This window comes from Chelonoidis abingdonii, chromosome 1 (assembly GCF_003597395.2).
Source record: "Chelonoidis abingdonii isolate Lonesome George chromosome 1, CheloAbing_2.0, whole genome shotgun sequence".
NCBI lineage: Eukaryota > Metazoa > Chordata > Testudines > Testudinidae > Chelonoidis > Chelonoidis abingdonii.
This window is the reverse complement of record NC_133769.1, coordinates 263073280-263100287: the sequence shown is the minus strand read 5'-3', so window position 1 is coordinate 263100287 and position 27008 is coordinate 263073280. Positions and strand designations below refer to the sequence as shown.

Here is a 27008-nt window from a genome sequence, read left to right as displayed (position 1 = left end):
AGTATGTTGTTCAACTGGGGTTTTAAGGCCTGATTCAAAGCTCAGTAATGTCAGTGAAATGGTTTCCATTAACATCAATAGGCTTTTGATCAGGCTTTTAATGAGGAAAGGAAAAATAATCACTGCTACATGTATTGCCATGAGATCCACATGAAACTTCTTGTTACAGATTCAGAGGCAGCCATTTACCTGCTTGCCTAAAAATAAAAGGTGCCAGTTCCTAACAAGTACTATCTATTAAATTTAACTTTGGCCATTAATATTCTGTATGTAATCATAGGCTCCAATTCAGTAGCACTTAACTAAGTGCTTAACTTTAGCATTTATAGAACTAGAATAGTAGAATATCAGGGTTAGAAGGGACCTCAGGTCATCTAATTCAACCCCCTGCTCAAGGCAGGGCCAATCCCCAACTAAATCCCCAAATAGCCCCTCGAGGATTGAATTCACAACCACGGGTTTAGCAGGCCAATGCTCAAACCACTGAGCTATCCCTCTCTCCACCATGGATTGCAATGAGACTACACAGGTGCTTAAAGATAGGTGTACATTCAAGAGCTCTGCTTACTCCTGGCTACAATTTGTAAGCTACAGGATAGGTTCCTGACTGCCTCCAGAAAAAGATGTTAAACACCTTAATCAAAACATCATAGATACGGTCCTCCGTAAGTAAAACAGGCAGGAGGAGCTGCATGTTTTCCAGTGGAAAACAAAACAAAACAAATAAATCATAATTAGTGACAGTAAAGCAAACCAGGGCATGTTGCATGGAGGAAAAAAATTCATGCATGTTTAACAGACCCATCTGCGTGTCTATGTATGGATTAAACAAATATAATATGGGAGAAGTATGTATCTGATAAACCCTATATCCAGGGCCACACACATACCAAAAAAAAAACAAAAAAAAAATCAAAATACAAAATCTGATATAATTTCCACACTCTTTATCTACATTGTTTACTCCAAATGGTTTTGGGGCACATCAAGAAGAGATCCGCAATTACAAGATCACAGTTTCCAAAACTACCAAAGGTAAAACTCATTCAAATTGCATTAATGTTTCTCTTGAGTGCATAAAGCAATAAAAACTTAAATAAAATTAGCTAGAGAACAATTCAGTATTGTGACTTATCAAACACCATGTGTATAGAAATATAATGATTTGCCAATTAAAACAAATTCAATCTGCTTATTAATTTGCAGTCAGTAAGCAGTGAATAAGAGTGTATTAGGTCTTAATTTCTAAAAATAGACATAATTCTCACCTATTGATATGCATACAAACGAACAGTTATTGATGCAAAACACACTGTTGGTCATTTACAACATATAAATTAACTCAAGAGGCAGTGTGATCTATTGAACAGGACAATGGCTTGGGACTTAGAACACCTGGGTTCTATTCCCAACTCTGCCACTGGTTTCATGTCACTTCACCTCCCTGTGCCTTTAATTCCCCTCCTATCCTTCAGCTGTCTTGTCAGGTATGTTGCAAACAAATGACTTTTCTACCACAAGTAGTCCCATTGAAACCACTGGAAATCCTCATGATAGTAAAGTTAAGCACGTGTGTTTGTAGGATCCAAGCCATAGACGGTAAACTCTCTGGGGCAGGATCTGTCTCATATTCTGTAGTTCTATGGTGCCTAGCACATCAGGGGCCTGATCTGAACTGGTGCCTGTACGGACTACTGTAATACAAAATCAAAAACAATAAATTAAGGACACACATACCATATTACAGTTACATTATTTCAAACGAAGGGAAGGACCAAAATGAAAACAAATATCTAAATTTTCTGATCAGTATTTATCACTCTTCCCCTCATGATATTAATTCATAGAACTATAGATCGGGGCCAAATCCTGACCTTCCTCCAGCCCTTGTTCGGCAAGTTACTTAGGAAGATGTTTAACTTTGAGTAGTGAGTTCAGCAGGACTACTCATGTGCTTATAGTTAGACATTCTTAAGTAGGGGGTCTTTTCAGGTTGGATTTAATGAGATTACACATGTAAGAAAAGAAATGTTGGCCCCTGATTAAAAGGAAAAGGTTTAAGACTACAGCTTAACGATTTGCCAAAGCAACACACATTTCCCCTAGCACAAAATATTTAAAGTGTCCACAACTACCATCAATCTTTTGTTACACATATACATTTCAAAGGAAAAACAATTTATTGTTCAAACAAGTTATGTTTGGACATAATTTGAGGCAGGCTGCTCAAACGAACACACTTACGGGGGTTTGTTGTTCTGTTAAGAAAACAGTAAAATGTCATTTAAATATGGACTTTTTAAATTTAGAAAAAAAATGGGTACTGTGTGAATATAGCCTATGACCCCCTATAGCGATCAAAATATATAATTTGTTTATATATAGCTATACACCAATCAGGCTTTTAAATAGACAGAGCAGGGTTTATGTAGATATAGGTATTTGCATTAAAATTAGCGTTACAGTACTGTTACACTTGGGTTCAGTAATCAAAACAAAAAATCTAATTGAGATTCTATCTATTGAAGTGGGAAACACACTGCCGCATAACTTGAAAAAGCTGCTGTGTGCTACCACCTGCAAGTGCACTACAATTATTTTCAGACACTTAGTAATGAACACTATACATTAGAGGCTAAGATGGGTCCCAATATTCTTTGATGCCATGCACATATATTAAATTGACTCTTAGTGCCAAATTCTGCCCGCAGATACCAAAGTAATAAGAGTTGTGCACAAGTGTCTGAGGACAAATTTAGGTCTTAGTTTAAATTTTTTGTTTCAATACAAACTGGAAAATTTAAAACATTAATTTCTTTAACTAAATTGCTTTATCCACTCAAAAATTTATATGCCTCACTTTTGAGAATATTAAGTGATTGTTTTCACTTGAATTTTCTACTGCAATATAATGGGTCAATCCTGCAATGGAAATACACATGGCACTGTAATAAGTGCTACGCTTAAGTTACTGGAGAATCTGGTTCTAAGTTTGGTATAAACTATATGTCAGTATCTATTTGTCAAGAAGTTCACAGACATCCAAGTATAAGCACCTGTGCATTAAAATATAATTCTATATACATTATATAATTAATTTTTAAAATATCATTACAATGAATTTATAGCTAACATGCTGGGCTTTGATAGGTACTTCTCACATCCATTAAAAAAATAGGTATAGATTTAAAATAAACAAAAACTTACACATTTGTACTTCCCAGATTAGTTAAAGAAGTTCTCTTACTATATATCTCTCTCAAATTCAGAGATTTTGCTATTTTCTATCACTAAATAACTTGGAATGGACGTAATAAATTAGGCAAAATAAGCCTACTTAGCACATCATGAAGTTTGTTCAGTTATTTTCACCCTCTCTCTCCTGCAGCTTGGATATATGCCTGCTTAATGCGTTAAATGAAACTGAATAAAACCAAGTCACTTCTCATACAGAAAGCACCCAAATCATCAGAAAAATCTTTCAAGTCTTTGGTCTTCAACTGGAAAGAACCATGTAACAGGGACAGAACATAAAGAAACAGAGGTGGAAACTATATAGGGAATATGCCACTGAAAAGATTAGCACATGGCATCCAGCCAAAGAGACACTATCTCTACAGGATTTAGACATTAAAAAAAGAGAGAGAGAGAAGTCAGGTTCCTGGTTGATGGCCATCACTACTGCATTTGCCTCTCACCTTACGAGCTACCACTCGATTTTATTATCGCTGAAGATACAGAAATAGAACACTGGAAAAATGGATTTCAATTTGACTGTCAGTTTGGTGTCCACAAGTCCTTCTGTGTCAACCCCAAAGAGAGGGTAGAAATCATCTCACCAGGTGACTGAAGGACGGAGAGAGGGGAAGAAGCAAAATTCTATAAACACAAAAGCCATATAGGAAAGGGTGGTAGAAGAGGTATTCTCTTCATTTTTCTGTTCTGTCCTTATATTTTCTTCAGATTGGGATTGAAAATAGAAGCGTGAGGGAGAGAAGAAGCTGGGCAAGAGATTGCAGACTCCATGTTTCTAGGAAGAAACAGCAAAGAAAACCTATAGGGAACTGAGCAGACAGAGCTTATTTACCGGGCTGACAGGTATAGATATAGCACTGTATGTCCTTATATAGTATTCTACTTCCCTTCTACCTATAGGGAGTCAGAAAAAGGAATTGCAACCTCTCCTCAAAAGGTACGTCATCTAGAATCTAAGTGCACAAAGGGAAAGCTTAAAAAAAAAACAAAAACACACACCAGGTTACTGTAAATTTCTGAACAATTCTGCAGATTTAGGATGAAAAATCTCTGTAAATTGGCCAATATATTTTGCAGAATTATGGAGGCACCAAAACCATACAATATATGTTGAAATGAAAAGGTTTCTGTCAGTTTACTGGAAAAATCAATTTCACAGTATGCAGGATGCCCCACAGCATTGTACAAAAGAAGGAAATTTCCACAGTTTTCCAGTATGTCTGGACAAGGCTTAATATTTTGTTTATTTTACCCATGAATTCTTCCCATTCCATTTTCCACCTGAAGCCACTCCAGTTAAACTATCTCATAATGTACTTCACTCAAATACAGTGTTTCTCAAATTGTAAGGCAGGCTTCCCAGGCCAAATGTAAGGAAATTAAAAAGAAAGTGAAAACTAAATGTTTTATTTCTTGCTATATCATTAACACGTAAGTTTCAATTACTGATCTGTCTAATAGGTTCTCAGTACTTGGTACATATATTGAATATTCAGAAAACTGTTTTATCTCGTGAAACCTTCAATATAGAAACAATGAAGAAGAAAAAAACATGTTGAGGCTGGTTGTCCAAACATTTAAGCATTCTTGCAAAATCCTCTTCCCCTTGTCAAGATGACCCCTGTAGTGCTTCAATGTAGATGGCTACCTATGCAGACAGAGAGTGTTCTCCAGTCAGCACAGGTAATCCACATTTCCAAAAACCAGCAGCTTGGTCAATGGGAGAATTCTTAACTTTTTAGTTTAGACCAGACCTTAGTGTGTTTACCTAGATCATCACTATCTAATAAATTTACCTTACAAGTGTTGAATCTAATCCACACCACTCAAAATCAAAAGTTAGTAAGTTCTACTCTTCTTATTAAACCACTGGGAGATAGACACTAGTCACACTTTAAAGTACAGTATTCATAAAAGAGGACCTGAGTCAGATTTTAGCCTCAGATGCTAGGTATCCAATTTGCCTGATCATTACAGTACCACCTCAGTTTGAATTCACCCTGAAGTTTTTTTTCTGCCATCAGATGTACTGTGGGGCTCACAAAGTCCTCTATATTTATAAAAAGCATTCCCTGACTAGGGTGACCTTATGTCCCGATAAAAATAGGGACTGTCCTGATTTGAAGGAGTTTGTCCTGCCTCCCAACCAGAGTACATTCGGGATGCCATTTGTCCCAATATTTTGTTTCCTGGTCTTCAGCAGCAATTCGGCGGAAAGTCCTTCAGTTGTGGATGGACTTCGGTGGTATTTTGGCAGCAAGGTTTATTACTCCCCACCGAAACCCGGCCAAAGATTGTCCATGACTGAACGGCTCTCCGTCGAATTGCCACCGAATACCTGGACAGGTGAGTGAACGGCTCTCCGTCGAATTGCCACCGAATACCTGGACAGGTGAGTGTAAAAAAAAAAAAAAAAAAAAAAAAAAAAAAAAAACCAACCACGCCCCCCTCCCTCTCCCGGCGGCAGCCCCGATATTTTCCCCTTAACATCTGGTCACCCTATTCCTGACCCAAACAACTGAATACAAATTCTATTCTCATTTATAGGTTTGCAGTGTCATTAATGCCTATTTCAATAAGGTTGCACACCTATAACTGAAACTAAGACTTTGACATAGTGGTTATTGGTCACTTTTCAAAAGTACTTCAGAGCTCCATGAAAATATCTGAAAACATCTACTTACCTGCTCTCCAACCTAACTCCCAAGTAGGCATTAGTCCTGTTTCTTTCTGTGAACAGGTAAATAAAATAGATTGTATATTATCAGAATTGATTTAAGATTAATAATCAAAGCAATTGTGTATCTGATGAGTACTTTTTTTATTTCTGATTTACAGTATAGATCCCCTTATTCCCTGCCCCCACCTCAACTACTATAAAACTGGATTTTTTTCAAAAATAATGCTACAAAAAGTGTTCTGGAGTCTTACAGTGTGCAAGCATTTAGGTCTTATACTTAAAGACTATTTTGTTAAAGAAATCTCAATAATTAGCTTATCAACATCATTCATGATTTTACAAGAGGAATCCACAACAGATGAGACTCCCCTCTGAAATTTATATACAATAGTATTGTATACAGCAGCTATTATTTTGTTAGGGGTTAAAAGGTTGTCACATTAACACCATAAATACCCATTACATGTCACACCTGAAGATAAAACAATATACTCTTTAAAAATAGAGGCAACAAATTGGTAAGTAGTTTAGAAATGCAATACCAATCTTTAAAATCTTAAAAAATGTCTTATCCACAGTCCATTATCTCAAGCAAAAGCACAAGAAGTATTGAAGGAATTAAGGTTATTCCTAACTGCACCTCATGCATCTCGAATCCTCTTACCTAACAGCTTCCTGGAGAGACAAAGTGAAGCAAACCCATATTCATTAGCTCTGCTAGACCAAACAGACTCCAAAGCTTCACTTTTACAAAGGTAGTTAAGGAATGCGAATATAAAGTTGCCAAGTTACCCTACTGCAAGGAGCAATAATGTCTGAGTCAAGTGAGGAATCTCAGTTTAAACATCAACAGCAAATATTCCATGTGCTAGTTTTCAGCTGTGAGATCTACAGTACATAAAAAGTCTAGTTCCTTAAAAAAAAACAAATCTTTGTTTAACTATAAAAATACCTACTTGACTAAAGTCATCCTCTCATAACTTAAACATTATTTAAGAAAGGGGTGGGCATTTTACTAACTTTTAAGACCCTAGTATTATTTGTCCTAAAGTACAAATCCCATAACATAGTGCATTTTCTTCTGTAAATACAAGGATTTGTCAGAGAATGTTTACCTGAAGTACAGCCTGAAATAGAGCTCTGGGGCCATATAATGTACTATTTCAAGTGTTCCTTTCCGTACTTTCTTTCTGTACTTTCTAGTTTTGTTTTGTTTTTTGGCTACTGTAATTTGCTCCAAAGCAAACATGCTCATAAGATATCAGTGTTTCAGGTATCTTAATAAGATCCACTGATGCCTCTCACAACACTTTGAGAAAATGATTCTATTTAGCAACAAATCTGATTACATAACTAAGTATTTCTTTTTAACGGCAGGACACGATCCATAAAAACAAATACAAATAGGATCTTTGTTACTTAAGAGTTCACATCCAATCTCACAATCACTCAGCACACAAAAAGAACTTTCTCAGACTTCAGCGGGAGTTCCCAATACAGAGCCCTTATGAGAATGGATCTATTTGCAGACATCTTACCTTGCCACAGTGGTTTGGGGCACCACAACTGGTTGCCGTAAAAATTAGGATGTCATATCAAGGGACTATAATTTAATGTGGGGAAACAAGTAGTAGATGAAGTCTCAAAGGCAAGGATTCAGTTTATAAATGCTCATAGCGACAAGAACACACACAAAAAGAGGGATAAAAGCCAGTGAAAATATATAGCAGGGGATATCTTGCAACATACTTGTTTCTCAGAATTTTTTCAGATGTAAGGGAGTCTTTACGGCATAAGGTTCTCTCAAAGGTCTAAGAGCATGACATCTTTGCAAACTTTATGTATTGCATTGACCAGGAAATATAATCTAAAAGAATGCACTCAATAGTGCCAGCAGCGGAAAAATAAGGAATACACAAATCCTTTTTCATTTCACATTTCCTGAACAAATACAATACATCAAATATACTAACTAGACACAGTACAGTCCAGGTTAAGCAGAAGTACTTAGCTATCTCCAGCTGATGCAAATATGCAACAAGCACCAGACCAATCTGTTAGTCAAAAATAGACACATCTTATAATAACTAGTGAAAGTGCGCAAAATTGAGGGCACTGAACATTCTATATAGAATCCATTCCTGACACAGTAGCAGTATGTTCCTCAGAATACTGTTCAGGCTAATAAAACAGGTACATATACTAAAATCTGAAATAGGAATATACTAGGAAAGGTAAGTTAATGGATATTACAGTCACCCTCTCTCTTTGGATTCACAATTCAAGACTTCACTAAAATTGAAGTACTCAAGTGATGTTATTCAGTTCTGTAATAAACTCTGTCTCACTTGTAGAAAGCCTACATTAGGATTCACCAAGGATTTTAAGGTCACTTGGTCATTCAGAAAGTTGGCTCGGAATTATTAATTGTATTCTGTATTAATTAACATTAATTGTATTCTGTATTCATGTGCCCCAAAAACAGGCCATGAGTTTTCTGCCATCAGCTATCCCAAATATGGTTTGTCTTCCAGAAGAAGTCCGGTTAAGAAAAATGCGAATAATTGTTACTCTTGTAGTGTTCCCATCTTATGTATGGAAACCCCACCCTGTCTCTTGCTGCTCCTCCTCCTCCTCTCCCCTACAGCAAAATACATCAGCAGCAGTCTCAAGATGGAGTAAGCTGGAGCACCAAGAGGCAGGCCAATTCTCCTTATACAGAGGGCACAGCAATTCTGAGCACAGTTAATGGATGCCTCCACCTGACTGACAGGTCATCCAGAACAACCAAGACAAGAAGTCAGTCTGTATTTCTGGCAACAGATCACAGAAATGTCTTCTTGCTCACCTTACTTTTTACAAATACAACTGTTGGAAAACTTGGATGAAATCCATCTAGTGCAAAAACATTCCTCAAAATCACACATAATAGCGTACGAATACGCTTCAAATACATTAGTTCCCAGAGCTCACAATTTCCCACACTTATGGCCCAGAGACCACACATGGTGTACTGAGAGCTGGCTGGTCACATGGTGATAGCTCTCCCTATTTCCAGTTGCTAAACAGCATTAAAATGCAGGGACAAATAACAGAGACTTAAGTGAGTGAAGTAATATCTTTTGCTGGACCAATTTCTGCTGGTGAATGAGACAGTCTTTCGAGCTCCACTGAGCTTAAGGCCTGAAGAAGAATTCTGTGTAAGCCTGAAAGCCTGTCTCTCTCACCAACAGAAGTTGGTACAATAAAAGATATTACCTCATCCATATTCTCTCTCTCATATCCTGGGACCAACGTGGCTACAGCAACACTGCAAATGGAAAATGTCAGGAGAGTGAGTCATTGCTATAGCTCCATAGGGATGTTGTGTGACCACAAAAGGTATGAGAGATGGCCTCAATCAATCAGGAATAGGAAAGGAAATGGCCCACATTCTTTATCAATCATGCAGTCCAGGCTATGAAGTACAGAAAATCCCTGTCCTAGATGGTTTAAAAAGACTGTGCAAAACTGTTTAAATTAAGGAAGAGTATAAGAAAGGTCCCACAGTCCACAAAAAAATTCACATGTTCGTGATGAAAAGTTCCAGAGGCAATTGTGTGCACAGCATCTGACCCAAGCGGCTAGCATAACTCTAGGATTAAAATTAGAAGACGTGCGTATGTGGTCCATCCTGATACTTAAGTCTCATTATGCTAAATTCTGCATTGATTTACATACCACATATTCTCATTGACTTCCACAGAGTAAATACAATAGAATTTGGCCCAGTATTTCCTGTTAGCTGACAGCCACTTAACATAAATTTGCTCTGACCATTGCTACATTGTACTCATCTCTCTTATTACTTGAATACTTTTTACGTACTGACAATATTTCATTTCTTGTTTCCGGATAAGAATTTGCTTTGTTTATTTAGAACCTGAATTATAACTTTTCTGATGACCACAATAACCTTTTTTCAAATCTGCCAAATGTGGCATGTATTTTAAAATAAAAGAAGCAAAACAATTTAAACAGTAAGACAAATCTAGAAATTTAACCAGTAACGTAACTAACACAGAGAAACATATAAAAGAACATGGCTTGGAGAAAAGATATTAGTAAAATAATCAAGTTATTTAGCCTTTATTTGTTACTAAAAGGTTTGTAACATACCAAAAGAAAAAACTCCTCTGTTACTTGTGCCTAAAGGCATAACTACCAGTACTGTCATTCTTACAGAGCCCTTCTGTTCATATTCCTAACAATGTAAAAACAGCTGTTTTCTCATCTAGCCCTTGTTCCTGTCACACCTTTTTAAAGTAGCAGCATACAAGGCTTACCTCTGTCACTTACATGATGAGCAAAGAATAACTGTCAAAGATACTTAGAAAGTACTCTGTCTTTTCAAGCTAGTTTTACAATAAGAATTAGAATACATTATACTTGAGTAACATACAGCTATTCTTCTACTGAAGAAAAAGCAATTATTCATGTTCAGGAAAAAAGAGAGGATGCAAGGAAAAGATTAAGGCTTCAGCTTATTTTATGCCTAACCAAGGAGACAACCAGTAAAACTTTATATGCAACTGTATGAACTTTAGTAAGAAGTAGTCAAAGTAGTCGTCACTTTTACAGAAGTCAGTAAGTGGAATTCAAGCCCAAGTCTTGAAGAACACAAGAAAAATGCAGATAATTCAAAAAAGATTTTCTAAAATACTATAGGTCAAAACTTCATCACTGTGCTACGCCAGAGCAGATTGAGAATAAGAACTGTGTGTAATAAAGGGCAGATGTGGGAGAAACAGAATCTGCTCTCTCAACTTGGGGACAGAGCACTGGCATAGCCAGTACTGCAGCCTAAAGGCTGCAACAGCAGCTTTGATGCAGTGTGCAATCCCTTGCTCTTAGGCTCTACTCTCAGATTCGTCAGATGCTGCCTTGCTGAGCCTCTGCCCATTCTCCTCTTCCCCACAGAGTGTTGTTTAGGCTGCCATGGAACAGCACAAGGGTACAGAAACCCTTACACAGGCTCCCCACAACATGCCCCTCTCTATATACAAAAGCTGCACAAGTTTTGCTGCATTTAGGCCCCTTCACAGCTCTTTCCCAGGCTGCAGGATTTTGTCTACTTTTTTCCCCCCTAACTCCAAGTCAGGTATAAATTTATTTAAATGTTATACTTTGTCCATTTATTTCTTTAGGGCCACATTATGGCTATACTGAAGTCAACGGCACAACTCCTATTGACTTCTTTTAACCAGGTTCTGACTCCTTTATAAAATGTATGGTCATTCTTTTTACAACACACATATGACATATTACCATATATTAAGTACCTTTCATTTTATTGTCACTACAGTGTTCATGCTAATGTACAACCACAAATGGTTAAAATTAGACTTGTTCCATAAATGACTTGCAGTGTTGAATCAAACTGTAGTGTCAAGTATCAGAAGGGCAGTCGTGTTAGTCTGGATCTGTAAAAGCAGCAAAGAGTCCTGTGGCACCTTATAGACTAACAGACGTACTGGAGCATGAGCTTTCATGGGAGAATACCTACTGCATCCGATGAAGTGGGTATTCACCCATGAAAGCTCATGCTCCAGTACGTCTGTTAGTCCAAACTGTAGTGGTGTGTGTATCTGCAAAACATCCAACAACTGATTACTAGCTATTTCATTAAGTTTAAAATTTTCATTGGAGCCCACAACTGTACCTCTGTCATCAAATCTCAAAAAACTATTTACCGTATATACTCTTTACTAAGACAAATTTTTTAGTAAAAAAGAAGCACCAGAGAAGGGGGTCGGCTTATGAATGGGTATAGAGGCAGAGGTGGGACACAACCCCTCCCTACAAGAGAGGTAGCAAGGAGAGGCAGCACAGCCAGAAGGGAAGAGGTGGGGCCAGAGTCTTTCTGCTTCTGGCCACGCTGCTCTCCCCCAGCCTCCAAAGCAGCTGCAGCTCCAGGGCTGGAACATGTTGCGGCCGCGCCAGCGCGGCCTTCCAGAGCAGCTCCAGTCAGGCCAGAGACATCCTCTCCTGGCCCTTCCCAGACAAGGTGGGAAGGGATGGGGAGAATGTGAGGGTCCCGGGCTAGGAGTGGGGTCATGTGAGGAGTGGTCACAGGGGTTACTCCTCTGACCCTCAGCTTCTCCCATGCAAAAAAATTTCCCCACCAATTGCTGTCCCAGCACACCAGGGTAAGCATCTGGCAAGCCAAGACACTTTGTTTACTTAGGTTTACCTCCATACCTGTGGATGCTCAAGGTAAACAAACCATCTCGGCCTGCCAGCGGCTTATCCTCATGGCCCAGGAGCCAAAGTTTGCTGACTCCTAAATTATAGGGTCGGCTTATGAACAGGTCATAAACATTTTCCATTTTTACTTATCCATCTTGCTGGGGTTGGCTTATAAATGAACCGACTTATGATCGAGTATATACTTTGGTAGACATTTAATTTGATATTAATGAATCAAACAAAATTGTAATTACAAATTTCCTTTTATAAGTGAATACAAAGAGGAAAAAAATACCACCCTACAGTTCATTTCTGCACGCTTGAAAAAAGTTCTTAATGCTGTTTGAGTGTAGCTACTACAGTAGTGGCACTATAAGTTTATAAATGACTCCATAAAGATAATTGTAGAAACTGTATTTGCTTCACTGCAGCATATTTATGTTCATTCACAAAACTTTTCCCTGAATTTATCTATGATACCTGGTAGCACTAATATTAAGACTGTATGCTTTTAACAAACTTGATTTCCATCAGTTTTTAAAAGAGGAATCCCCCCCATTGACTTCAGTAGGAAGAAACACTTAAGGGGAAAGGGGGGGAAGAGGAGGAATCAAAGCCCCCTTAAAAGGATTTTTTATTTAAAAAAAATCATGGTCTATGTAAGAAGTCCAGCCAGTTCACTGATGACAAACTCCTTCATGAAATGTTACAAATTTTTATTCTATAGGCCCAAATATAGGCTTCAATAGTTCAAAAACAATCAGTTAAATATTGAATACTTTTAAACAATTTTAACCATAAAAAAACAATTTTACCTCTCTCATCATTTCGTACACAAGTTAATTTTAATCAACTTGAGCACTATGGCTTTTTTGTAAAATGAATCCCAGTTTTGCATTTTTTTGCTATGACAAACTCATGACTTTTCCTTCTTGCCATGTCAAGCGGCTGTAATCATCAGAATTAATATTTAATCAATCTATCTATTATATATCCTGCATTTTGGAGGATTAAAATTTGGACAGAAACATTTTCTCAAGACTGAAACTTGGCCTGCAAGGTGTAGGTCTACATCCCCAATGCTATGCATCCGAAGAAGTGGGCTGTAGCCCACGAAAGCTTATGCTGAAATAAATTTGTTAGTCTCTAAGGTGCCACAAGTACTCCTGTTCTTTTCGCGGATACAGACTAACATGGCTGCTACTCTGAAATCCCCAATAAAGCAATTTTGTCTTTTAAAATCTGTATGTTGTACAAAGAGTCAAAATGGTATTACAATACAACTGAATAACTGTCTTTCATAAGGATTACTACATCTGCTGTGGCACAATCCCATACTTGTCATGCAGGAAAATCTTCCTTTCACCAAAAGTGGAAAAATCTGCTTGTGTAAGGACTTTGAGTCCATAGCTTAAAGTGTAAACAAGAACTCAGACAAATGATGAAAGACAAAGGCACCCTATCACCCATGGGCAAACATGCTTCACAAAACTATCATTTTATATCTGATCTGTTAAGTCCTCTTCCTCAAGGAAACCTGCACAACACTTTCAGAGGATGAGCTTGGAGCTTAAATTCGTAACTTTGCTATACACTAAAAATCACAGACTCAATAAAGACACTGGATTAATGGTTTACTGCAACAATGGGTAACACTCCTTTGTCCTAGGACTGCAGAAGTGTTAACTGCCCACTTCACCTTGAATGGTCTCTGGCAAGGCGTGTTAAGTCATTATGCTAAACAATCTGTTTCACCTTGTATTAAGCTGTGATGCACTTTTGAGTACCCTCCCCAGATCTGAAGAAGCTTGCCTCTTTCATCAACAGAAGCCAGTCCAATAAAAGATATTACCTCACCCACCTTGTCTCTCTAATATCCTGGGACCAACACAAATACAACACTGCAAACAACAAGAAGTGTTAATCCATTTAAACAGTCTACCCTGAAATGCGGGCCAGCAAAAGGTCTAAACACAAAGGACTGTTTAATGGATATTTACTAGTACTATCACATAAGGAAAAAGACAAAGAATCCTTCTCACTGGCCTTTTTGAAAAAGATCCAAGTCACGAGAAAGAAGAGACTGCATTAGGAAAAAACATCACTGCCCCTCCTCTAGAATTAATAGATACATAACTCAAGCACTGCAGAAAACATAATAGTTTGAATAAATCCAATACTGTTATGAAAGTATTACACAATACACTGATAACCACACAAATCAATCCTGTACTTCCATGAGACAATTTTGTTTTTATTCTTGCTGTTTAAACAACAAGTGTCATGTGGCAAGTTATTATGCTTCCTTACTTTTCATTTTCACTTGCCTTGAACTACGAAAGCCAAGTCACTCTTACTTTCTGGTACTCAAGCAATAGCACAAAAATAGTCTGTGTCTTCTCCATTGGACAATTAAGTTTAACTGCCCCCAGAAAGCATTTCATTGGATTTTTTTTTAAATCTACTCCTATCAGGTTGCATACAACCTTCTGTCAAAAAAGGCCTCTAAATTCTCACCTTAAATAGTTTGACAATATATCCTTAAAGAACCAACTTTAAGAGGTGTTAAACTCTACAGAATGACTGCATTAGCTATTATTTAAAAATAATACACTCCCTGGAGAACTGAATCAGAGAAGCAAACCTAAGGTTAATTAAAATTTTATTCTATCCAATTTAACAGTTTTCACTGACATGATTTTACAACTGTTACTGAAATGACTTATTGATGTGTTTCTGTCTTAAGTCATACCTACAGTATTACTGCAGATCAACTTTAGATTGCCTATATCTTTAAAACAGATTTAGAAATCAACACCAAAGTGAAAGCAGAACATGTCATATTCTATACTCATCACCACAGCATTTAATCACATAAATATTGTTAAAACATCACTTGACGAAGTTGTACAAAATGGAAAATTTGCCATTATGGTCTACTGTTTCTAAGAAATGTCTGCTGTTTCTGGTATCAGCAAGTTTGCTATATTGGCATTATATTAAAGCCTCCATTTCTAACCTCTTCAAACAAAAAACAAGCTGCTCAATAATGTCTAATCTATGTATCAAATAATTCTGTTTAACACTATACAAACTCAGGGTAATATTTGGATAGTTTTTAAATTTAGCATGAATATCCTGGCCTACTTAAAGGACACTCTCCCCTTTGGAAAGCCTTCCACTAAAACTAAAGATATCCTCCATCTTCAAAACAAAAAACTTTAATGCATAAGAGAAATTAATGACAGTCAAATTAACAGAAGATGGCCCCAATGACATGGTTGTTAACAGACGGTGTTGTTACTCAAAAGACCTAGAGATTCTACTGTATTCTGCAGCCACAAATACAGCATTAAAGTATAATGAAATAGACATTATTACTTTTTAGTACACCTTTAGTACATCTGTATAACAGGATCAGAGTGGACTGTGCATAACTATTTCAGCCTTCTCACAGCCACAAGTTAGAGAGTTCCACATGGAAAACCAATTCCTCTCGAAAAGAACTCCACTACAGGTTACTAGAGAGACAAGGTAAGTGAGGTAATACAGGTTACAGATGGATGCATTGTTAAAGCACATTTAGCTAAGCTATGAGAGTGTTCTGACTGCCTAGATAGACGTATTAAATCCAACATGGGCTATCAATCTATTGGATGAGAGAACAGAAAATCCTCTCCCTGGTGATACAGTTCATGATCTTCAGTTATAATGTGTCTTAAAGTGGTTCACTACACACTTCTTCTAAAAGAAAGATACTTTAGACTGTAGTACAATTCTTTGTGTACCATCTCTATTGTGTTTCCTAAGATATTTCAGTCCCTTGTTGAAGGACAAATATGCTCCTTATTCTATTTAGGCTGTGAGCTCAACAGTGGGCTAACAACCCATTGTCAACAGTGAGGCTGGGGTAGGTTACTACAGCATATTACTTGTAATAGCAGGTGCATGGCCCTGAGGCTACCATCTGCCAGGAAGGAAGTATTCTCTTCTAGGATGCTGAAGAGACTGACAAATAATGTAAACAAAACACTGACTCACTCCTAATCTGTGGAATCAAGCTATTACATTACTGGGTATTTTGCAGTGTAGATGTTATATGGGTTTTTCTTCATCTGTTTAACTATTTCAATATGCTGTTTATTAGAATAAAATGCACTTATGGGTTACGTATATTGGACAGCTATTCTGTGTTTATTGTACAAGTGTATGTACCTCCCACATACACACACAAGCTACTTTTTTTAAAACTGTAGAGCTTGTTAAATTATGAACTCCGGTAATGATACTATAGCTCCAATGACTGAACTGTTAATTACCTATGCAGAGGCAAATTTAAGTGTCAGCTACTTAATGAGTTTATCTACAACTGAGTTAATGGCTTATTTCTTAGGAACGTTACTGAAATTAGCCATAATGTGGGAAGAGTACTAATACTTCACCAAAACCTTTCCCCCACACTTTGTACGCACGTTGGGTTAGAAATTCTTTGGATATGCATGTACAGTATCTGATCTCAGTTGGAGACTTTAGTCCAGACACTACTGTAAAACAAACAAATAAAAATGAAAGTTCTATCAGAATTCCAACCAAAACATACTAGTGCAAGATCTGTAACTCAAAAAGAAAATTTATCAATAGTTTTTTAAAAATTCACAGAGGTATTTATATCCATTTGAAAAGTATTTCCCCCACTCAAAACCTTGAAATCACAATCTGCTTCCTTAAAAGAAAGGCAAGGTGTGTGAGGCAATATCTTCTATTGGACTAATTTCTGTTGGTGACAGAGATGAGTTTTCAAGCTTACACAGAGCTCATCTCAGAAGTTTGTCTCTCTCACCAACAGAAGTTGGTCGAATAAAATATATTACCTCACCCACCTTGTTTCTCTATAACCCTAGGACCAACAGGGCCACAACACCACACCACATACAAGAATGGAAGCTACTGATCCTTAAAATGCATTTACTCTTCATTGCATTCAAACACTGGCATTTTTTGTACATTTCCACATAGCACAGGACTACTGCCATTTTGCTAGAAAAATTTTAAATATCTGTTTTGGAAAAAATTATATGGACTGCACAAACTGATGGGGGTGGGGAGAGAAACAGGATAAACTTTGACTGTATTCCTTTAAAGGTATTTTCAACCAGATTGTTGCCCATTAGATTCAAGTTCAAATCAAACATCCACTTTTGATTAAATCAAGCTATTTTTAGCAGTAAATTTTCATCTACAGTACCAACAGAAACATATTTGCATGTATATGAATAAATATGCAACTCAGCAGACTAGTCTCCACATAATCATGCATATTGATTAGAAACTATCCAACATGCTAAGCACCAGTGTCTAGCTGTCTACACATTAGGAGCAGGATGCATGTCTACCTTTTAGTAAAACTAAAAAGTAAGTTGCTATACATGCTATCAGTTTACCAATCAATTATTTTATCCTTATGCAGACACAATAAAGAACTGAGGAAGAGGGGGGATTTCTATTTATTTCAGTGAGCTTTAGATCAGGCCTTTAGAACTTAAACCTGCAACTCTTGCTCACATCAAAAAAAAGTGACACTAAATTCATTAAGAATTTTGCTTTAGTAAGGGCTACATGGTCAGCAAGACTACTACTCACGTGAATTTGGGTTTACTAGTGCAAGTCTGCCCCTGATGACCTCCTTACAAACACATACAGAGAAGGAGCTATAAAAAAAACAAAATAGCTATATTTTCATTCAGAGAAGCAATGTGACACTTAGAAAAATAAGCATTCAGATACCAGGATTGTGGGTACCAAAATGAGAACCTAAAGTTTTATACTGCACTACTGAAATCAGTGAATGCTACTGACTTCAACGAGCATAGAATCAGACCCAGAGATAGCATTTGCTTGAAAATGAACTCTTGAATTCTATGTGGAATTACAAGAATTACAACTAAATATTAAATGAATCTACATAGAAAAGTCTATTAGATAAACTTTGTCTATTTGTTTTAGATGGTTTATTTTATGCATTTTGCTAATATACTGAAAAATCTACCAACTCTCAGCAAATGCTGTCTTCACAATTTCAAAAAACACAAAATAGATGCATTCATGGACACAAATACAGTCCATAAGTGAAGACTGTATACGCACAGACATACATTACAGCACATGATGGTCTTTAAAAAATTCAAAAACAGTTAAACATTTCTTTAGGATTTGTTTGCTAGATGGAAAAGACAGACATTTTGTTAAGTGCTCTTGCTGCTTTTGAGAAGATCTGGCTTAAACTGAAAATACCTGGATTGTATATACAATACTTTTTAAACTTCCTAATGGGGGAGGAGATCCATTACTTCAATTGACTACAGTGTACGCATGCCATGTTTCAACTTTTAAACAAGCTTCAGTATTTCAATATAACGATATTTTAAAAAATGGTAAAACCAGCACAAAGGATCCAACATTATTTCCTCTTTGTAGTGGGGGGATGGAGGGGGTATGCATACAAAATATGTCCTAACTCTCTTTCTGGTAATACATTCCTTTATGTATTTTACTTACAACACAAGTGAATGTTAGTCTCTGCAGCTATCTTGAAAGAAATCAAATTATCAGAAACAATCAACCTAAGCATTTCCTCTGCCCTGAGCAATGACTACACTGGTTCACTTTAGAACAAACCCACCGTTCAACTTAGTCTATAATTAAGTATCTTAAATGATTCAAAGTAACCATGACAATCTTCAAATGTTTAGTGCAACTAAATATAATTTAAACTATAAATAAGAAATAAAAGCCAAATACATTTATGGGTTTTGGTGTTTTATCTCATTTTTAAAAATCTGACATCCACATAATTAAAACTGAAAATGAAATTTTTTAAAAAGTAAAAGTTTTCATTTAATTTTACAAAATGTATAGTTTGCAGTTTGTATTTTATAGGTTATGCTGCCAGATTTGATACTTAATCATTTCATTTTACCTCTACTAGAAGAATGCAATCTGAAAAGGCAGTAGCACATTTTCCAACAAGCATCTAAGGTGAAACTGGACCTCTTAAATTTTAACTGCAAAGTAATTTATAATCACAGCCATATCAGATATAAGAGGTAAGCCAGTTCTGGAATCTATTAATTCTGAGGTATATAACCCACTGCATGGCACTAGATCAATAAGAGCAAATATTACATTTTAGTAATTTATACTAAAAAAAAAAATAAAAAAAAATAGGCTTTTGAAAAAGATGTACAAAGCTGTATTTGAACGTTTTCATAAAATTAACAAGACAGTTTGATTAAAAGATATTTTTTAATACAGGCAATTAAAACATTTTCCTGCAGTTTCTAAGCCAAATATTGTGGCAATCAGTATAAGAACCAAAAAGTGAAACTGACTTCTCTAGTTTTATTATCCAAACTGAACACAAAGGAAAAGTAAATCAGAGTTTCAGTTTTAACAATGTGAGAATTTTCTCTAGATATGACATTTGTACTGTTTAAGTATATTCATAAAATCCTTACAAGAATTATGAGCTAGTGAGACAGCATTTTACCTATTCTCAAAGACCACTATCTTACTTTATGATCATTTAAAACCAATGCATTACAGGTTATAACTGAAGACCCTTTTTTAATAAATCAAGAGGAAGTAAAATGGGGGGGAGCCAACAGACCTCAATAGGTAGGTGCTCTATCACATGTATTTGCTGTCACACTTTGGAAAACTTAAACAGCACATGTTGCTTTTGGGAAAAGAACAAAGATAATGGCCTCAATTGTAATATCTTTAATTTCAAGCACAATTACTACTGGGAATTTTGTGTAAGGATTTCAGGATAAAAAGCATCACAGGGTGAAATCCTGACCCGATTAAAGCCAAAATTACTAGTGACCTCAATGGAGCCAGGGTTTTACCCAAAGGTCAGATCCTCAGTTGGTGTAATTTAGCACAGCTCCAATGCAACAAACAATTTACACCAAAAGAGGAACCAGGTGAAAATGTTTACATAAGCAAGAAAATACATAATTTTGTATGAACTAATGTTCTTTTGCAAAAGGGTTGTTATTTCATACTTAGAAAGCTGAATGTTAACTAATAAATCAGTGTGCAACAAGAGTTTAGAGCTGTCTAGTAAAAGCACTATTTTATTTATATTTCAGAAGAAGGCAAGTACTTGTTAGACTCACAGGCCTGCATGCTTTCAGAGTGAAGCAGAACTAAGTTAACTGATAAATTCTGAATAACCTTTTTATTTTTCTGTTTGAAGCTATTTTGGTGGTGTTAGCTTGCTCTCATTGTAACAGGATGATACTGGCTCAAAATTCCAAAAAGCACACTATTCTTTAAAGCAGACAGGCAAATTACTGATGAAAACCAATGCATCTTTATTTTTAAAGTCACATGATTAATTTTCTTTGTTAAAGGGACAAAAACTCAAACACGATATTTACCTACATAATAAAATATATCTATAGATATGCGAAAGTATTTGAACTGACTATGTTTTTACACTAAAATATTAATTTCCTGATAAACCAAATAGTTGGGTTTGTTTGTTTGTGTGGGGATTTTTTTGTTTTGACACAAGATACATTTTTTAAACAGATTTTTTACAAGAGCTCTTCACCTTACTTCTTTCTAAAGAAGCATACATAGCAGTTTTTAAATTGCTCCAAACAAAACTGTTAATTTCTCCTTAGCTTTGAAAGGATAAACCTAGTTCCCACTCAATGGCTTTAGTGATTCAGTAAACAATTAGTACAAACAGCAAAGTAAACAATTCTCATCACATCTAATATAGGCTACCTCCATGGTAAACTGTATATAGAAACATTAATCAAAAATCAATAAAGTTTAGCCAAATCATTCTGAACTGCCACTGTCTTAAAATAAGAAACGAGAGTTAAACAGTACCCAGTATACTTAATACATATACTTCTGTAATTCTGTATGTGTATCTCATCATAAAATATGAAAATCCTGTTAATCTTACAAATTAAATTCCTTAGAACCTCGAATTCTACCCCTAACAGTACTGGTGATCTTTAAGAAGTAGCAGCAGTAATATGGTAGTAGTACTGTAAACAAATTTCAACGTGCTTATGTAAACAAAACCAAAACAGAGCTCAAGAGTTGTAAATGTTAATAGCGCCCTTCAATAGCCCACTACTGTACTTACACGTTCTGTTACTAAAGTAATATTCTTGCACTTTCCTAATCGCACTGCTCTTTTTGTTCAAATTATTTTCACTAAAAGTACATGTAACATACAGCACTCACTTTAAAATATGACCAAGAACACCGATAACAGTTATGCAAAGTGTTTCCTAACTCTTTGTCCTGAAATTGGCTATAATTCTTCCTGAATAGAGTGAATGTAATTATATTCAACAAGCACACAGGTGCGGGAAACAGAATGGCAGAAATAGTCATCAGCTGTGCCTCCTACATTTAGCCCAACACCCAACGACACTGATCTTCACTGCACATTTACATGCATATAAGAAACAGAAAAAGGAAGCCCACACACAAAAGAAAATATTAAAATAAAACAAGTATCTGAATAATTGTTAATTATTTTATAACTACTAGAATTAAACTAGTAGTTCCCACCATTCACCATTCTCTAACTTCATTTTGCTATATTTGTTTTATTAACTTTATCAGAGATGTAGTGCCAGTTTCCCCTTAGCTAAGTGAACAGAATTTCCACAGTTTAATCCAATCTGGACGCTGGGAGCATTTTAATCCAGTCCAGGTTTTCCCCCTAGGCAGAGTTCCCCTTAGGGTCAGCAGTTTGGAGGATACTGTAGAAGTGGTGCTTCCCCAACATGGGTTTGTTATGCAGTTAGGGCAGTAGGTGGGCCAAGCAAAACTCAAATCTTGTTGTATTTAATTGTAAATTGAGTTTGAGAGCTTATGATTTTACTGGAACATAATTCTAATGTACATGCCACAGCCAAACATTCTTTACATAAGGCAATGGAACCAATAATTGTAGCATTCACACTGATTTATCCCAAACCTTGTAAATCCTGGCACCAGCCTAAGCAAAACTACAGATAACTGACAAGTCTGTTTCTGTCCTTAACTCTCCCATTCAGTGTGTTCATCTTGTAAAAATTCTGATATTTCAGTCAACAATCCTCTCAATTAGGTTCAAAGCTTTCTCCACTTTCATCTCTTCCATCTTTCTGCACTTCCTATAAAAAAAGAACATCTTCTTCTTCAAAATCAACAAGTCAATAATAAATAGAACAAAAACCTCTACAAGTGGCTGACAGAAATGGCTACTTTTTACTTAAAACTGATTATCTGTATGAAAACTATAAACATGGAAGTAAAACCTTTGTCATTTCAGCTCCCTAGACCGATAAACGCATATTACAGGTTAAAAATACCCTAGTGCAATAGCAAAGAGAATTCCTGCAGTGTCTCAATCATGAACTTTCAATACTTTACATATTGTCTGTTCCTGGCCTCCCCAATTATAATACAGACTTTCCCTCTTGCTAGGAAGCACAACTAGCAGCCTTTGGAAAGGAACAGCTACATGATTAAGACAGAAAATCTCTCTCAAATTAAGCTTTAAATTATTTAGGGTTGTTTTTGTCTTCAAGCAGCCTGCATTTGCAATCCATTTAAAATGCAAACCAACCAACTGGCCACTGATACTGTGATTCAACCGGCAGCTACAATGTAGTTACACATCACTCTTGGGTAGGCCTTTAAACAAAATTTGCAAAACAATATGTAACCCTCAAACATGCAATGACTCCTGAAAAGATCAATGTTTTCACATGCTCACTGCAGATTTAGGCTCATACTTTCACAACAGGTCAAAAAAATTCAGAATAATCCTTCCCCGGTTGTTCTGTTTTGACTTTCAGATAGAGGACCAAGGATCTGTTAGTAATCTGATGTGCTCCCTCACTGTCTTTTAACTCAAGCTTTACAAACTCTTAAACAAACACTTAGAAGATTTTTCAATAACTACACTTCTGTAGCATGTCCAAAATATAGAACTGTGTACTCACTGATTTGGGTTCCTGTGAAGAGGAAGCACTCAACATTTAAGTGTTTCCTTGTATATAGATATTTTATCTGGAAAGTTTACAAAGCTGAGAAAGAGAGATAAACCATCCGCCTCCCCACAGGGCAACATCTCCCAGAAATACAAATAGCAGCACACTGGGAGAGCGACCTACTACTCACCTTTCACAGCAGTTGCTTCTTTCAGGTTGCGGGCTAGGAAATCTATGCTGGCATAGGCGCTGGTCTCCACTCCACTGACGTCCCCATTCATGGCGTGCCTACCTTTGGGTCTGCCTTTGTCACAGTTCGCCACGCTCCCATCCACCACGTCTATGGCGATGTAGTTGAGGCCGTTCTGGAAGCCAGCGGAGGTCTCCCGGCACATGGGGCTGCTGCCCTGCTCCTCCTCCAGGCCTTCGCTTTTCCTGAGGGACACGTTCTCCACTGAGGCCGAGTTGTGCCGTTTGGGGTTATGTGCAAAGGAAGGAGACACGGGGGTCACAGTGGTGGTGGAGGAGAAGGTCTCCGAGCTGTGCCGCCGGCGCCCCTGGGGATCCGCCCGGATGACCTTGGCCCCGCGGTTGGGGTCCGGAGGCGGGCTGGAGAGGATGAAAGCCTCCACCCCGGCCAAGGTGAGTCTCTTCACCCCGGCCGTGGGGCTGGTGACCCGGGCACTTTCTGGCTTTTGGGCGATGGGCTGGGGCGGGGTGGCCGCCAGGCCGAAGGTCATCTCCGTGTAATCCCCCCCGTCGGGCGGGCTGGCCAGGCAGGCCACCCCCACCGCCGCCTGCAGGTAGAGCCCGTCGGGCCGGCCGCGGCTGGCGCAGGACGTCGGGGAGAACGCCTCCAGGGAGCCCACCGGCACCGGGCCCGCCTGCGAGCCCAAGTCCAGGTTCATGTAATCGGAGAGGGGGGAGCGCCGCCGCCCGGCGCCCGAGCCCAGCGAGGGGGCCAGGCTGTGGGCGGCCGCCGCCTCCCCGAAGTCGATGTTGATGTACTCGCCGGGGCTCTGGGGCTCGGGCGGCAGGGGCTGCTCCTGCATGCTGGGCAGCAGCGTCCGCAGGGTGTCCAGGGCCAGGCGGCAGGGCCGCACCGCCCGCGGGCCCAGGAAGCTCTCGGTCCGGCTGTGCCGCAGCGGGGAAGGCACCGTGTGGTTGGAGGGGGCGGCGGGGCGCACGCCGCAGGCCGGCTCCTCCGGGAGCAGCCTGCCCGGGGAGCTCATGAACACGTACTGGTCACTGTCCTTGGCCGGCTCCTGGCTGGGGCAGGAGCGGGGCAGGGAGCTGCAGGCGTAGGCGGCCTTTGGCGGGTCTCCAGCGCCCTGAGCCAGGGCGAAGAAGAAGTCGGGCGGGGTGAGCGAGGCGGCGGGCTGCCCGTGCGGGGACATGTTGCTGGAGTCGCCGCCGCTCAGCCTCCCGTCCGAGCTCTCCACCGACAGCCGGGAGCCGCCCCACATCCGCATGTAGCCGCTGTCGTCCGGGGAGCTCTCCCCGGGGGAGCTGGTCTTGTAGCCGCCGCCCGCCCCGGACCGGGGCTGCAGGATCTGCTTGGGGGCGGACACGCTGGTGGGGCTCATGGGCATGTAGTCATCGCCGCCCCGGCCGCCAGGCCCCAAAACCGCGGCCACCCCGGGCGTCATGGGCATGTAGCCGCCGTCCCCTCCTCCGCCGCCCCCTGCCGGGGGCCCTAGGTTGCTGCTGCTGCTGCCGGAGCTGCGGTGGGAGCCGATCTCGATGTCCCCGTAGTCCTCGGGGTAGGGGGTATAGGTCACTTTAGGGGAGGCCGCGGGGAAGAGGCGGCCGGAGCTGCCGGCGAAGGTGGCCCGCATGAGGGTGTACTCGTCCAGGGAGGCGGAGGAGACCTGCGGGGGGGCGGGCCGCTGGCTGCACGGCGTGGTCAACGAGTAAGTCCGCTTCCTGGGGCCCTTGTCCCCCGCCGAGTCCGGGCAGGGCCGGTAGCAGAGCCGGCCGCTCTGGGGCCGCTCCATGGCCATGTAGCCGTACAGGTCCGTGCCGCTCCCGCGGTCCCGCACTGGGGGGGTCTCGGCGACGGACTCGGGCGTGTTGCTGCGGTTGCTGGCGGTGGAGGAGAAGGGCCGTAGGTCGCCGCCCGGGCTGGAGCCGTATTCGTCGAAGGACATGAAGCCCGGGTCGCTGGGGGAGCCTGACACCGAGGCGCTGCCGCTGGACGCGCGCTGCGGGTGGGGGGGCTCGGAGCCGAGCCCGCTGCTGGAGGAGAGGCTGATCGGGCTGGTGGCGGCAGGGGGCGAGTGAGACACGGGCATAGACATGGAGCGACTATTCTGCAGGCCACCCACGGGGGGCACCGGCCCCAGCTTCCCCCCTGCCTTGCCGCCGCTACTGAGAGTGTGCGAGCGGCTCAAGGGAGTCCGCACCGGGCCGGGGCTCATGGGGCTGCCGGCGACCGAGCCTGCTCTGCAGCCATCCCCTTCGCTGGCCGTCCGCACCCGGCCCGGGGTGCCCTTGGTGCCGGCGCTGGCACTGGCCCCGGCCGCCAGGCTGTCTGTGCGGGAGCGGCGCAGCAGGCCGGTTTGGCTGGGCGGCAGGTTGACCATGTGGTGGTGGTGGTGCCGGCGGCCGGGCACGGTGATGGGGTGGGTGGAGGAGGCTCCGGGGCCGCCGGCGCCCCCGGAGGAGGAGGACGAGGAGGACTGGCTCTTGCTGCGGGGCCGAAACTCAGACAGCTCCTTTAGCGCCTTCATGGCCCCCAGGATGGTCTCGTGGATGTTCTGCGCCACCACCGAGTCGTCCGCCTGCATCCAGAGCTCGCCGGGCCCGGTGGCCGCCGACCGCCCCACTTCCATGAAGAAGAAGCTGTCGGAGTGGCCGCAGCGGCGGATGTTCATCAGCTGCAGCGTGACCGAAGGCAGCTCGCAGTTGAGGCGCACGAAGCCGATGGTGCGAGCGGAGAGGCAGAGCCGGTGCACCCCGGTCAGGTTCTTACTCTGCCCCAGGCCCTTGGGCTTCAGCGTCACCTGCCAGACCTCCCGGTAGGCAGCGCTGGCCGGGGCGATCAGCCCGTAGTTGAGGTCCTCGCAGCCGCCGGCCAGGGAGGAGGCGGCGGCGCTGCAGGAGGAGAAGGGCGAGGAGAGGTGGCGGAGCGGGGAACCCTGGCAGGCGGCTTTGCCCTCGTTGAGCAGGTCCGTGAGGGCCCGGTACCAGCCTTCCTGCTCCTGCTCGTTCTCGGCCGCCACGGCGAAGTACTCGTCCTTGGTGTAGAGGGCGATCAGGTACTTGTGCTTGGCGTCCGCTCGCTTGTTGATGTTGAGGCAGGAATCCAGCGCGATCACCCGCTTGGGAGCCCCCGACTTGTTCTTCCATTTCTTCTCGTTCTCGTAGTACTCCAGCCGGGCGCCCCCCGCCCCCGGCTGCTCCTCCCCGCTGCCGCCGGGTCCCCTGAGCACGAAGAAGCGCTTGTGCCCGTGCTTCTGCTTGCGCAGGTAGCCGCATTTCCTCACGCTCTGGTGGTTGTTGTTGTTGTTGAGGTTAGGACCAGGAGGGGAGTTCAGGGGGGGCAGCAGCCCCAGCAGCGTGGGGCTCGCCATCCCCAGCCCAGAGCGCGGGACAGGGGGCTGAGTTCTTAGCGCCCTGGGGTGGGGGCTTATTCCCCTGCTCCCCGGCGCCGATGTGACCCTGGCTCCTCTATACAGAGCGGTGGTGATGGTGCTGTTGCCGACCTGGCTCCTCCGTGCAGTCTGGGCTTGCTGCTGCCTGAGGTCCTTCTAGATCCTGGGCGCTGCTGCTGCTCTCCGGAGCCTCGGAGCTGGGCGCTGCTGCCTGTCTCGGTAACAGTTTCA

The 27008-nt window shown here is 40.9% G+C and overlaps 1 protein-coding gene across 3 annotated transcripts in view; it reads right to left on the bottom strand.

Annotated features, from left to right (window-relative positions):
- Positions 1–27003, bottom strand: part of IRS2 (insulin receptor substrate 2) — a 32837-nt gene extending 5834 nt beyond the window's left edge. The window contains exons 1-2 of one of the 3 annotated variants that reach the window (XM_032764137.2): positions 23372–27003; positions 5940–5985 (exon numbers count right to left, since the gene is read on the bottom strand). In XM_032764137.2, coding sequence (XP_032620028.1) covers positions 5940–5985; positions 23372–26756 — 3431 coding nt within the window. In that variant the 5' untranslated portion in view covers positions 26757–27003. Of the gene's footprint in view, positions 1–5939; positions 5986–22081; positions 22360–23371 lie in introns of those variants that run through there. The other 2 variants (XM_032764144.2, XM_032764154.2) reach the window with 2 other exon arrangements.
- Positions 27004–27008: the final 5 nt, after the last annotated feature.